The sequence below is a fragment of the Eublepharis macularius genome, chromosome 9, assembly GCF_028583425.1.
Source record: "Eublepharis macularius isolate TG4126 chromosome 9, MPM_Emac_v1.0, whole genome shotgun sequence".
NCBI classification, from domain to species: domain Eukaryota; kingdom Metazoa; phylum Chordata; class Lepidosauria; order Squamata; family Eublepharidae; genus Eublepharis; species Eublepharis macularius.
Genome location: NC_072798.1, coordinates 65,731,515 through 65,746,866, shown reverse-complemented (window position 1 = coordinate 65,746,866; position 15,352 = coordinate 65,731,515). Strand labels below are relative to the sequence as shown.

Here is a 15,352-nt window from a genome sequence, read left to right as displayed (position 1 = left end):
CTTTTGCACACCATCTCTCTGCTGCTCACTGTCATTGGAGCACAAGAGTGTCTGGATTATCATGAATGCATAAGATGGCTGGCAAAACAGCATCCACTACGGCCTTCTTTTGCAGCCTAAGTAGCCACAGGTGAAACAAGGGCCATTTCCACACTGCTTACCGGCCATGAAACATCGCACCAAGCTCCCGGAACAACAGCGTAATTGCATGGCGCAATTTTGCGTAAGAGCTGCAGTTCTCACGTGTGAAAACAGCCATGGTGTGGCATGGGCTTTCCACCCAAGAGTGTTTTACTTTGATCTTGATCCATCAGGGGTAGTACATGCCAACAATGTTTTGCCTGTAAGGCCGTGTTTTGAAACCCGTATGCAGCAAACCCTATTTGCTGTTGTGTACCACCTTGAATGGCTGACTGGACCAATTTCAAGAAGGGCCAGATCTGAGGCACGTTCTCCTGTGCTTATGGCCTGTGTAATTCTATACCCATACACCTGATCAGTTGAGAGATCCTTGTCAACACTGTCACTCAGAGGAATAAGAAGCTCTCCAATTGAGAGTTTGGTGAATGAAGGATCAATTTCAAGTTCTGTAGCAATGTCTAGCGTCTTGCCAATTTTATATGTCCATTTTTTTGTTAGACAAGGCCTTCCTATCTAGTGCTATGATCAAGTGTTGCGGGGGTAACTCATTGGTGTGGAGGGCACAAACCAACCATATCAACTTACAGCAACTACCCAATGCATGATACCACCCTCCCAGCCCGTGTTAACATTTGTAGAATCACATCCAATGGCCTGCAGGCTTTTATCAACACCCTTCTTCATGAAATCTACAGGACTATCGGCAATAACTTCAGCAGGTTTTTTTTCTTTGAGCCTTTCTCCAGAGTGGAGTGGTAGAGCTGTGAAACACTAGTGGCTAAATATTTTACATTAACTAGAGGCCAACTCCCAATCATGGGATAGATGCATGATAAGGATATACATGGCTGGTCTTGGTCATGTGGTGCAAGTCTTTTAAGTGTTTCAGGAACACCATGAAACCCACACAGAAATATTTAAATGGCACCTATGTATGCAGAGATTATACCTCAACATTGATCTGTGATCATCCTCTCATAGAGTAGATAAGCCTTAGTGAAGAGACTTTCACTTCTAGCATCCAAAGATGCTTTGGGTTATAAGATACATGAACAATAGATCATAATATTTTTATATTTAATTTAATATTTAATATTATATTTAATTACTTACTTATCTCATACTAAAAGCAGGTAGCATATAATGATAAAAATGGTGATCTAACAAGAGGCTTTTCCATCTGGTACATCCACTTCCACATTGAAACTAGTTAATTTCCTCCTATTTGACCCATTCACATTTTATTATTTGTTCCCCCAGTTGTGCATCTGTGTCATCACTGTTTCATACTTACTGCTGTCATGCCATTCTGTTTGCACATATGGCCACTCTTGCTTTCAACCGTCTCACTTCTGTAGTCCCACCACCATAGCCATTTTTGCCCACAATCTTTTCATTAAGATGAAGAGATCGATATCAACATTTTCATGGCTCTTAGGACTCTTGAAAAAAATCATTCAGGAACTGTGAAGCTGATGCAGTTTAGATAGTAGTTTGGGTAGTTTGACGTCTAATGACAGGCAAAACCCCAAGTGGTGCTAATTTCAGGACCAGATCACATTATCATTTTGATATGGTGATATCAAGGTGAAGTTATAAGCTGTTTTGTTTTGGTGTGGTGGTAACATGAGTTTTCTGATTCAGGAATGCAATTTCCTGCCTCAGTCCAATTTCGAAGGCTATCTAGAACAGCCATGATGTCAATATCTTTTTTATTTTAGAAATGGGGCCATAGAGTAATATAATAGGACAGAAGTATACAAACATAGTTTCAAGTCAAGACTTAGGTTGCTTCCACATGGCAAGGATATTAATGTTTTGCTTTCACTGCCATTGTGAATGCAGTGGCATGTACATCAGCAATGGAGCTTCCACGTAGGCGTTCTCTGTTTAATTGCCTCCTATGTCTACCATTTTATCTACATTTTTCTCTTGCCATATAATGACAACAACATTTGATTTATATACCGCCCTTCAGGACAACTTAACACCCACTCAGAGCAGTTTGCAAAGTATGTTATTATTATGCCCACAACAATCACCCTGTGAGGTGGATGAGGCTGGGAGAGCTCCAAGAAGCTTTGATTGCTCAATCAAACCCAGGATGAATCAAACAACCAAGGAAAAACAGTCACCTACAGGAAAAGTGTTTTTGCCATATATCAAAGGAATTACTGATCAGATGGGAAAGCTTATGAAAAAGCATAACCTTCAAGCAGTATTCAGACCCACCCGAAAAATACAACAGATGCTACGATCAGCAAAAGACAGCAGAGACCCCCTCACCTCTGCAGGAGTATACCGTATACCCTGCAGCTGTGGACAAGTTTACATCGGGACCACAAAGCGTAGCATCCAGACAAGAATAAAAGAACATGAAAGACACTGCAGACTTGGACAGCCTGAAAAATCAGCAGTGGCTGAACATAGCCTAACTCAAACAGGGCACAGTATCTTATTCCAGGACACCAAAATACTGGACAACACTTCCAACTACTTTGTCAGACTGCACAGGGAAGCCATTGAAATTCACAAGCATAAGCAAAACTTCAACAGGAAAGAAGAAACCTTAAGAATGAACAGAGCATGGGCTCCAGTTCTGAAAAACACCAGGCCAACAAAACACTCCACACCCGACAATAGCCCTGCAGAGAAGATTAGCACATCAAACACCAATCCATATGCAAAAGAACCTCCTCAGGATACAGTGAAGCCTCCCGCCATTAGCATTCCACACCCTGGGAAACTCTTACAGAATGACTCAGCTCAACCCCACCCCTCCTGAGTAGATACAAATGACCTACATCTTTTCCACACTGTGACACTGAGAGATCTCTGTCTTTTGGTGCTACACCTCTGAAGATGCCAGCCACAGCTGCTGGCGAAACGTCAGGAACTACAATGCCAAGACCACGGCAATACAGCCCGGAAAACCCCCAACAACCATCGTTCTCCGGCCGTGAAAGCCTTCGACAATACAATGAACACCATGTTCGGGTTTTTTTCTGTTCGTGCCCATGTCTGCTCTTAAGCACTACACCATATTACTGGAGGGCTTTTTTTTAAAAAAAAATTGTTATTGCTGTAGCAATGACCAGTTTTTTTAAAAAAAACCTTTCTAGTTGTGCTGCAGGCAAATGGCCACGAGAGGCTGATGGCAGGAAAATGGTACTGATGTGGGTAGGTCCTTCGCTGGGCAAGAATATGCACACTTTGACAGATGATAATACGCTTGGACTTGATTGTCCAAGATTGCTGCAAAGCAGGTTTGGGGAAAAGTATACTTAGAAAGAGAAAGGATGATTAGAGTACAGCATCATTTGGATGCCCCCCAAAAGGTAACACTACACTGTTTGGAAGCCAAAGTAGGAAAAAAAACCTGTGCAAAAGCACTAACCTTATTCTGAAGGTGGCAAGAAAGAGGTCTCATTGACTCCTAGCTGAACTATTCCCTGGATTTTCAACACTGCCTTGATTATGTTCAGAGCTTAGCCTCCATTATGCCAATGTGTTTGCAAGTCAAATTAGCTGAGTCAAAATAGGCTTTTAATAGGCAGTATACACAGGCTGGAAAAGTAGGTCCTGTGGCAGAACATGGAAACTTGTGCTCTTGAACATCAACAGCCGGGGCTGTTTTTATCAGAGCCAGCACAGCTCAATTATCTAGGTCTGCTTGTAGAGCATCTGTTAATCTGCTTGTCTGTACAGTGTTGTAGATGCTCTGTGATGGGAACAGCTATACACAAGCTATCAAGCAAAATCAAGCTCGAGAGGAAGAAAAAACAGATAGCAGGTAGGTGGCTGCTAACATAAAATAAAAGTGAGAGGTCCGCACGGTGTGGCAGAATATTAGCATTAGAAGCCATTTGTATGTTTGGTTCTTCTTGGATTAGACTTTAAAATAAGAGAAATTTACTCTTATGCAGAGATGAGGTTTTAAGGCTTACTATATGCCATTCTTCATTAAAGAATGAAACATTTGAAAAAATGATTCTTAGATGCAAAAAGTATTTTCTGGATATATTTTTAAAATTATATTTCTAAAAGCAAAGGGGATAAGACCTGTGTCAGTTGTATTAGCACTGTAGGTACTTATCTAACTGTTGGATGGCTGATGCAGCCTATCCTTGCATCCCTCTCATCACAGCAGACTAATTTATTAAGAGTTCAGTAATATTTTTGTCACAGCAGTGCTCAACTTCAATATCATCCTAGCCAACATCTTTTATGTGCAGTCACCCAAATGGACGATCGGAAAAGGTTTGCTTTCAGAAACAATTTTTTATAATTAAAATCTCAAGTACTCCAGTGATGGATATCCACACTCCTTAAGTAAGGACCGTTCCTAGCATTTTCTTTTTCTGCTTGTGGCATCGATGGCTCTAGTGCAGTCCTGCACAAATTAAGGCCCATGAGCCAGCTGTGCCTCTGGGTCTAGTGTGCTGCCCTCTGGGAAAATTCTAAGTACCTTTCTTTTGTGGCGTAAGCTCATTAGAACTCAGAAGCTAAGCCGGGTCAGCATCAGTTTGTACTTGGATGGGAGATCACCAAGGACATCCAGGGTTGCTCTGCAGAGGAAGACAAACCACCTCTGCCCATCTCTTGCCTCGAAAACCCCATGAGGGTCTGCCATAAGTCGGTTGTGACATTTTATTGTTATTATTCCAACATCTTTGTGGAAACATCTAAGAGCCAAGCTACAAGTGACGCCTGACACAGGTTGGACACTTGTCAGCTTCCCTCAAGTTTTGATGGGAAATGTAGGCATCCTGGTCTTGGAGCTTGGCTCTCCATTTAATTGAAGTTTACAGAAACCCACACACACACACCCAGCAGAGGGGAAGGGGGGCACCCAGCAAGAGCCCGACGCCAGCAGTCCCCTCCTGACCGCATGTTCTCCCTCCCATAGACTGCCGCTCTGTAAACTTCAATTAAATGGAGAGCTAAGCTCCAAGACCAGGATGCCTACATTTCCCATCAAAACTTGAGGGAAGCTGACAAGTGTCCAACCTGTGTCAGGCGTCACTTATAGCTTGGCTCTAAGTCTCTCCCAAACCCTTCAGATGTGGAAGTGGGGATAAGAGAACGTCTGCATCAGTGCCCATCCTCTCCTCCCCAGATTCATATGGAGTAGCCACTGGTTTCTCATCCTTTGCACAGGATGCTGCACCGCCCACTTGTGTCTGAAATATTATTGGTATGAATTGCTGGGATTAAAAACAACACTTGCACTGTTTCCATAGAACTCCCAAGAACAGAGAGAAAGGGGGAGGAAACAGAAAGAGAGAGAAAATAGAGACTGACGGGGCATTCCTAAACAGAGTTATACACTTAACTGAAATCAATAGACTTAGAAGGGTGTGATGGGGAGTCTGCTTAGGATTGCATTGTGATAGAAGAAAAAGGGGGGCAACTGTGAAATGGCCATGAAGACACCTGGGTGAGAAAGAAAGGGTGGGAGGGTAATAAATATGAGAGTGCAGAGAAACTTATAAAAATATGGAAGGACGACAGAGTTGGAGAAGAAATGCAAACAGAAATGACTAAGCATGTCTTGGTAACCTCTTACTTAGATTAATGTCCAACTGAGATTTGTAATTTCCTGTGCTGGCTACATTTTCATTGTATGTTCTTTGATGTAGGAACCTTTGTGCTTGTTATTTTGTAAAATGCCACATATATATTGAAGTTGTGATAGAAATAATAATTAATTATTAGGAAAGACTTCCTCACAAGTTGGTATTAGCAGTTGCTCTTATATAACACCATCAGTATTACATGGCACTTAACAAAGTAGCAAGCATCTTTTTTTAGTACTGCTCATTAAAAGAGGATTAATTGAAATGCAGTTTGACACAAAAAATTACATGGATTTACAAAAATATACCTGTTGTGATTTTTCAGTTTTGGCTTAAGAAGAACTTGTGTGTCTTCCTTCAAAATACTAGGACTGAATTGGTTACGGATTTTAAAAACAGACGAGGAAGAACTTGTTTCCTAATATGATTATTAATCCTGTCATTGGAATTATTTATCCAGGACCTAATTCCCTAATATGATTTGTCAAAATGTGTGGGATCAAGTGCTAAAAATAAATGAATACAAAATAAATGGGATGCCAAAGGATTGTTTCTCAGCAATCTTGTTATCATTACATTATTGGTGAGAGCAGAAAACAGAATTGTCTAGAACCGGCTCTGATGCACAAAGTAGAAGTCGGTTCCTAGTTCCTTATTCGCAAAGCCAAAGCCAAACGTTGTGGGGAAAATGAAAAGCTCTGCACCCCAAAATGCAGAGGGAGGCCTCCAATTGGCCTCCCTCTCAGAACCTTCTATTAGACATTGCTGTGAATAAGGAACTGGGGAAAATAAAAGCACTCTGCACATTCAAAAACAACAGTAGGTTCTGGGAGGCAGGCCAAATAGGAGGCCTTAGCTCCAGAACCAGAGAATGGATCAGCACCAGCACATGTTCTGGTTCTGTTGTGGGTAACAGTCTCTGGAGTTCAGGACTGTGATTTGGGATGATCCAAAGATTGTTTTGGTGGTATAGAGGGCTTTTATTTTCCCCATTCCTTATTCACAGCAATGTCTAATAGAACATTCTGGGAGGCAGGGCTGGATCTAGGGTTGCTGGTGCCCAGGGCAACCCTAGTCTGACCCCTTGCGCGCGTGCGCGCAGTGCGTGTGCACTCCCGGTGCTGTGTGATGGCATCACTTTTGTGATGTCATCGTGCAGGGCAGAGTGTGCTGCCCACGCGGTGCACCAGTGGAGTCAGTGTGCGGGGCTGGGAAGCCGCCCGCACCATTCGCCTCCCTGCAGGACAGGGGGTGGCCGGCTGCCCCCTATCCTGCAGGGCAGGCGAATGGTACGGACAGCCTCGCAGCCCCCTGTGCTGCTTTTTCCCTGCCCCACAGGACAGGGGGTGGCCAGCCGCCCCCTGTCCTGTGGGGAGGCGAATGGTACGGGCAGCCTCACAGCCCCCCATGCTGCCTTTTGTCTGCCCCACAGGACAGGGGGCGCGCAGTAAGCCAGCTGCCCCCTGTCATAAGAACATAAGAACATAAGCAAAGCCATGTTGGATCAGGCCAGTGGCCCATCCAGTCCAACATTCTGTCACACACAGTGGCTAGAAATCCAGTGCCATCTAAAGGACTGTCAGTGAGGCCAGGACACCAGAAGCCCTCCCACTGCCTTCCTTCCAGCACCAAGACAACAGAGCACCACCTCCCCACAAAGAGAATACCATCTATCTCCTGTGGCTAATAGCCACTGATGGACCTCTGCTCCATATGTTTGTCCAGTCCCCTCTTGAAGCTGGCAATGCTTGTAGCTGCCACCACCTCCTGTGGCAACGAATTCCATGTGTTTATCACCCTTTGTGTAAAGTAGTATTTTCTTCTATCTGTTCTAACCCGACTGCTCAATAATTTCATAGAGTGCCCACGAGTTCTTGTATTGTGAGAAAGGGAGAAAAACACATCTTTCTCTACCTTCTCTAACCCGTGCATTATCTTGTAAACCTCTATCATGTCTCCCCTCAGTCGTCTTTTCTCCAGGCTAAAGAGCCCCAAGCGCCTCAATCTTTCCTCATAGGGAAAGTGTTCCAACCCTTTAATCATTTTAGTTGCCCTTCTCTGTACTTTTTCCAGTGCTATGATATCTTTTTTAAGGTGTGGCGACCAGAACTGTACACAGTACTCCAAATGAGGCCTCACCATCGATTTATACAGAGGCATTATGATACCGGCTGATTTGTTTTCAATCCCTTTCCTAATAACCCCTAGCATAGCATTAGCTTTTTTTATGGCAGTCGCACACTGTGCTGACGTTTTTAGTGAGTTATCTATCATGACTCCAAGATCTCTCTCTTGGTCAGTCTCCGCCAGTTCAGACCCCATCAACTTGTATTTATATTTTGGATTTTTGGTTCCAATGTGCATTACTTTGCACTTGGCTACATTGAACCTCATTTGCCACATGGATGCCCACTCTTCTAGCCTCGACAGATCCCTTTGGAGTGCCTCACAATCCTCTCTGGCTTTCACCACCCTGAACAATTTCGTGTCATCTGCAAATTTAGCCACTTCACTGCTTAATCCCAATTCCAAATCATTAATAAACAAGTTAAAAAGCATTGGACCCAATACTGACCCCTGTGGCACCCCACTGCTCACCACCCTCCACTGTGAGAAGTGCCCGTTTATACTCACTCTCTGTTTCCTATTAATTAGCCAGTTTTCGATCCACAAGAGGACTTGGCCCTTTATCCCATAGCTACTGAGCTTACTTAGGAGCCTTTGATGAGGAACTTTGTCAAAAGCTTTCTGGAAGTCAAGATAAACAATATCTATCGGGTCTCCCTTGTCCACTTGTTTGTTCACTCCCTCAAAGAACTCTAACAGATTGGTGAGACAAGATCTTCCCTTACAGAACCCATGCTGAGTTTTCCTCATCAGCTTTTGGTCATCAATGTGCCCACTAATTTTATTTTTGATAATAGTTTCCACCAACTTACCCGGTATTGACGTCAGGCTGACTGGCCTGTAATTTCCCGGATCTCCCCTGGAACCTTTTTTAAAGATGGGGACAACATTAGCTACCTTCCAGTCCTCAGGAACAGATGCAGAGTTTAATGACAGATTACATATTTTTGTGAGGAGATCTACAAGTTCACACTTGAGTTCTTTCAGAACTCTTGGATGTATGCCATCTGGGCCCGGTGATTTATCAGTTTTTAAATTATCTAGCAGTCGCATAACCTCCTCTCTCGTCACCTCAATGTGACTCAGGTCTTTCAAAACCCCTCCCAAAGTCAGTGCTTCCGGAGTGGGCATGCACTTCTTATCTTCCACAGTGAAGACAGAAGCAAAGAACGCATTCAGCTTCTCGGCCATTTCCCTATCACCCTTTAGTAATCCTTTTACGCCTTGGTCATCCAAGGGCCCCACTGCCTCCCTAGCTGGTTTCCTACTTCTAATATATTTAAAGAATTGTTTATTGTTTTTCTTTATGTTCTTTGCAATATGCTCCTCATATTCCCTTTTTGCCTGTCTGATCACAGACTTGCACTTTTTTTGCCACAGCTTATGCTCCTTTTTATCAACTTCACTCCGACTAGTTTTCCACTGCCTAAAAGAATCCTTTTTACCTTTTACAGCTTCTATTACATTGCTTGTTAACCATGCTGGCCTTTTCCTAAACCTATTTGTGCCTTTCCTAACCAGCGGTATATATTTAATTTGAGCTTCCAGGATTGTAGTTTTAAATAGTCTCCAAGATTCCCCAAGTGTTTTGACCTTTTTTACTTTCCCTTTCAGTTTCTTCTTCACGTACCCCCTCATCTCAGAAAAGTTACCCCTTTTGAAGTTAAACATGGCTGTGTTGGTCTTATTAGGCAATTTCCTTATTAGGCAATTATTTCCTTATTAGGCAATTTCCTATTTATACATATGTTGTACTCAATAACATTATGGTCACTGTTCCCAAGTTCCCAAGTTCGCCTGCGGGGCAGGCGAAAGGCAGCACAGGGGGCTGGGAGGCTGCCTGCGCTGCTGCCTGCACGCTCCCGGCAGCTAGCAGCTGCTCCTGGGGCCCTCTCCCTGGTGGCGCCAGGGGCAGACTACCCCCCTGCCCCCCCTCAATCTGGCCCTGCTGGGAGGCAGGCAAAATAGGAGGCCTTAGCTCCAGAACCAGAAACTGGATCAGCACCAAAACATGTCCTCTTGTAGGGGACAGTCTCTGGTGTTCAGAGCTGTGTGTTTTTCCGGTGATCCAAATTTTTTTTTTCTGCTGCAGCAGAAATTTTTCTTCTTATTGACTTTTTCCGGGGGCACCCTACTTTGAAGCTATTAACTCAAGAACTGGGCTTTGTAGGATGACCCAATATAGGTCCACTTAGAGGGCTGAGTCTGCTGAATCTGTAGGTGTATGATATGTGCCCCTACAAGCTTCATTTTGGGGCAGAGCTTTTCATTTTCCCCACAATATTTGTCTTTGGCTTTGGGAATAAGGAACTAGGAACTGCGAATGAAGAACTGGGAACTGGGAACCAACTTCAGCTTCGTCTCTGATGCAGGCTTGCCAAAGCAACAGTTTGAACTAATACATGTAGGCAGGCGTATTTCTGCTGCCTCACTGACTGTAGCTCTAAAAACTACAATTAGAGGTAAAGCTTTTCTCTTCTGCAGATTGAGCAGCTCAGCAGGATTTCAGGGACCATCAGTGGACCACTTTGATTGGGGATTCGGCTACATCTTTCTTGGAAAAATGTTTAAAATAATTTATCACTCTTGAATTTTAGCACAAAATTATGTTGCACACTTAAAATCAACAGATGATCCTGGTAAGAAACCAAACTGCCATTCTGCCCATTTCACAGAATAGTAAGGTATGATCAAGCTTACACAACAAACTAAGTATATCTGATGAAGTGAGTTCTGACTCAGGAAAGGTCATGGCGGAATTAACTTGCTTAGCCTTAAAGGCGCCACTTAGATTTTTGTTTAATAAGATAAGCAGTGATTTTTAACAAAAAGAAAAGAAAATGGAGACCTGTGTTTATTGTGGCTCTAGCCTTAAACTTGTTTTTGATGTCAGGTTGGGCTGCCAGACCCCCGCCCCCCCTACCTGGCCAGCGGGGGCGCGCGCACCTTCCATGCGCGCCCCCCTGCGGTGCTGCATGGCCCCGCGCACAGCAACTGCCAGGATCAGGCCTGTTTTGGCCTGAAACGGGGCCCCTGTGGAGCGCGGGAGTATTCCTGCACTCCGCAGGGGCTCACAACGGGCCCAATCCGCGCCAAAACGGGGCCGATCCGCGCCCATTTTGGCGTGGATTGGGCCCATTTTGGCGCAGATTGGGCCCGTTGTGGGCCCCTGTGCAGGAATGCTCGCTCCACAGGGACCTAAAACGGGCCCAATCCGCGCCGAAACGGACCCGATCCATGCCAAAATGGGCGTGGATCAGGCCCGTTTGCGTGCAGATCGGGCCCGTTGTGAGCCCCTGCAGAGCGCAGGAATGCTCCTGTGCTCCACAGGGGCCCACAACGGGCCCGATCTGCGCCCAAACAGGCTGCGTGGTGACGTCACTTCCCAGCAGTGCTGTCATCACGCTTGCAGGAGCACGCGTGCGCGCCCTGCGCGCGCACCCCCCCCCCTCCAGGTAAGAGCCAGGTCTCAATCTCCCACTGGGAGATCGAGGGGGCCTGGCAACCCTAATGTCAGGGTTCAGTTTGTGGAAAATATAATATAATAATGATAGACTGCTCTGGCACAGGCAGAATACTCCTGATTAATTATAACAAGAACCCACACATCTGGGAATGAGAAGTGCTTCCTAATCAGGGACCATGAATTGTCTGTAGGCTTGAGGTTCAGCAGTTCTGATTTTTGAAGTTAATCACACCAGGGAACAGTGTTTGTGTGGGGTGAGGTGGGGGTGATTCTTTATTCTGAATGTGGCTGTGCCTTGTAGCATTTTAGTTTTTCTGTACACACAAATGATCTTCTCTACCTTTCTGACCTTGTAACTGCTCAGGAATCTCTCTGTTATATCTAAAGATTTGACTGGGCAAAACCCAAACTCCATGTGGTGGCTGCCGATCCACATTTTCAAATGCCGGTTTGCATTTGAGGAAGGGCAAGGATGAGAAAGGACAATATAAAGGGTCAAGGAAGTGCTTTGGCTTTTTGCTCTACAGCATGACCCTCCAGGTTCTTTCCTCCTAGGATGACTCACTTGGGGTATTGAACTCACGGACCTGGAGAGACCCTCTGTGGAGAAAAGGGCAGGGGTGGGATGGGGGGGTCACTTCCTACTATCTGTATATCCTTTTAACCTTAAAATCACGTTTCATACTTGACAGGAATCGGGTTGATTCACATTTAAATACATGGGCTTGCTGCAGCAATATATGAGTTACACTTAAGCTTTTAATTTTTCTCCTTTAAAAACCACAAGATTCTCCTAGTAAACAGAAGTGAGCTAGGAGAAACTTCTCTGATACAGCTAACATGGGCAAGAAATGATCAATCAACAGTGCCTCTCTTTCACTTATTACCACCTCCTGTCCACACATGCAGTAAGCAAGTAAATATAAAAACAGCGACAGGGAGGCTGTTTTTTTACTGGCAGCAGTTGGTTGCTCAGAAATTTAATGAGTGACCTTGTTATTTGAAATGATACAAAAAGTTTTGATTACTAAATGTCTGCTCTTAAAGGCACAAAACTAGGCCCAGTAGAAAAAGTAGCAATAAACAACAATCGTGAAATCCTGACGAAATAAAGACTTAGAAAAATTAAAAAACTATTCTTGCTGTTATATCCTAATTCCAATTGCCATTCAATACATCATCAATACACACAGTCTGCATATATAGACCTATATATAAAGTGCTAGTGCAAAGTCATGATGGTATCACCTATGAACAATTATTATTTCTGAAGTCCATCAGTATTCTTGGAATTTTCTCAAGAAGTTCATAGGGTCAGAATTCAAGTATAGGTCCAGACACGTGCAGGTTGGATAAGACCATCTAATGGGCCGACCGATTCATTTGGGGGGGGGGTCCCATTTCCAAGTCTTTTTCAAAGATGGTTATCACACCAACGTAATTCTCAGTATTCAGAAGCTCCCATTTAAACTCCAGTCAAAAAAGCGTTGGGTGCTGCTCCTAGTCTTTTTCTAAATCTTTCTTTCGTCAGGATTTCACGATTGTTGTTTATTGCTACCTTTTCTTGTGATTCTCCATATATTTGCCCCAGTAGAAAAAGTGGCAGTCCTAGATACAATCTTATTCAGGCACCAGAGGGAAAAAAATTTGGTAGATTACACTAAAGTGAATTATAAACACATTCAACTGTGCACATCCAGTCACAGACCTAACTATTTCTGACTGAAGGTTAAAGATTTTCCTTAATTAACTCTGAGTGTCACCTCTACCTTTCAGTATGGATTCCCAGGCAATAGTATTCTTAAGTAACCAACATTCCCCAAATGTTGAGCTTGCTAGGTCAGTTACTGACAAATTGCTTGGGGACATGTTATCAGGATGTTAATTAAAATAGTTTTATTAAATTTGATCTTCAGACCTTGCAAGCAGACCTTAGAAGGGCCTCAGTTAGCTCCTGAGCCTGAAATTAAGCAGAGCACCTAGAATGGAATGGCTGTCCCTTCTCCTCTGATACTACCAGATCGTGTAATGATGGCCACACTGAAAGAGACAGTTCTGGGAGGGGAGAAGCCAAATGGCATTATTCCTGCGGTTAGCAATTTTGTTGCACTTTTGTTTTATGAAGACACATACCAAAGTATATGTGCTGCAAAACTTGTGAAAAAACAGAAATGAAAAAAGAATGGAATGTAAAATGTAATTATTTAACTCATTTATTCGATTCGATTTATATAATAACGTTCAATGTATAGACGGCCCTTCAGGACAACTTAATGCCCACTCAGAGCAGTTTACAAAGTGTGTTATTATTATCCCCACAACACTATCACCCTGTGAGGTGGGTGATTTATACCCTACTTTTCTCCCCAGTGGGGACCCAAAGTAGCTTACAACACTCTTTCCTTCTCTGTTTTATTCTCACAACAATCCTGTAAGTAAAAGCAGTCCAAGTAGGGTTGTCCAGCTGACCTGACAACTGGTGAGAAATTGGGGGATGGGGACGTGGGGCCACCTGTAGAGTTTCAGTGATTTTTAGAGCTATCCAACCTAACATCCAGGTTTCCCCCTGAAGTGATGACATGGCTCATGTAACACTGACTTAAAAAAAATTCTCCCTCTACCCAACAGTGGCAGGCAACATGGGTTGCTGGCAGGAGGTACAGTAACCCTAGGCCCCATGTCACCCAGCAAGCAGAGCGGGAGCCGGGTCTCCCAGATTGGCTCTCGAGGTGGGGTCTGAGACAGCAGGTTGCAGACTATTTTTACTTCACAGATAAAAGTGAGAGTGACTCCACAGCAATGCATATTAACAAGAAGAAAGAGAGAGGGTTTTTTTCCCTTTTGTACATGCATCAAATATTTCAGTGTTTGTTTGCACAGTAGCTTGAAATCTTTGAAATCCTTGCACAGTAGCTTGAAATCTTTGGGGCTGTTTTAAATTTTTTAATTTATTAATGCAAAACAAAAAAAGAAACTGTTTTAAATTTGCCCTCCTTAATCCACCTCTGCAGCTGTAGCAGTTGGGAATATGTGATATTCCCAAATGATAGATTACTTACAGAAAAACTAATCTGGAATAGCAAAAAAAACTGTCAAGTTGCTATGTTAAAAACTCTTTCTTGTACATTAATATATAATAGACATCCAGAGGTATTACATACCTTGACCTGCATTAAAATCTGATCTAAATTGTTTTATGTTTCAGACTGCAAATATACATGCCACTCTCACTGTCAAGACTTAGTACATCTGGACTGCCAGCAAAATGGAAAACTGATAGAATGCAGCTCTGTGTATGACAGTTTACCTCAGATGAATGACAGTGGGCAGGTAACGTGATTTTTTTCCCCCATATCTCATCCTTTCCTAAGCCCCTTTCTCACAACATTCTGTGGATAGTGAATGCGCATGTGTGGGAGGGGAGGCTTTGTGGCACTAAATCATGCACCCAATCTCCTGTGTTTACAAAGGTGTGTAAAGATCTTTTTCTCTGACTGTGGGCTAATCAGTATGTGAGTATATATGTTCTTGCATATGAAACATAGGTGACTTGAATAGCTACAAGAAATATATGTCAAAATGGAAACCACTAATTACTATGCCTAAAATGAGACTTTATATTGTGGTTGCTGAAATATCTAAAAGTGCTTGAAATTTATATCTAGAACGATGATGTTCAGTCAGTAATATAGTCTGAATTGACAAAAGCCCGCCCCATATCAAATCCTAACCATAGGAAAGAATGTGTGAATGGTGTGCCTGGTGTGCATAAGGGGAAATATTGCTACAGAACTTTAAAAACAATGCTGGCAAGAAGCCACACACTCACCAGCAGTATCCCTCAGCGGCTGGTTGCAAACCTATGCAAACCATTGTGCATGCCATTGCTCTCTATTGTATTTCCACTGTGCTCGGTAAATGGAGGTCTCCAAAAAACTGTATTACAACCAGGGCTTTTTTTCAGCGGGAACGCAGTGGAACGGAGTTCCAGAACCTCTTAAAAATGGTCACATGGCCAGTGGCCCTGCCCCCTGATCTC

General features: G+C 43.5%; 1 protein-coding gene across 1 annotated transcript in view; it reads left to right on the top strand.

Moving 5' to 3' along the window:
- Positions 1-15,352, top strand: part of RASSF3 (Ras association domain family member 3) — a 114,988-nt gene that overhangs the window by 18,605 nt on the left and 81,031 nt on the right. Inside the window, exon 2 of the mRNA XM_054988672.1 lies at positions 14,519-14,643. Within this exon, the coding sequence (XP_054844647.1) occupies positions 14,626-14,643 (18 nt within the window). The 5' untranslated portion in view covers positions 14,519-14,625. The remainder of the gene's footprint in view (positions 1-14,518; positions 14,644-15,352) is intronic.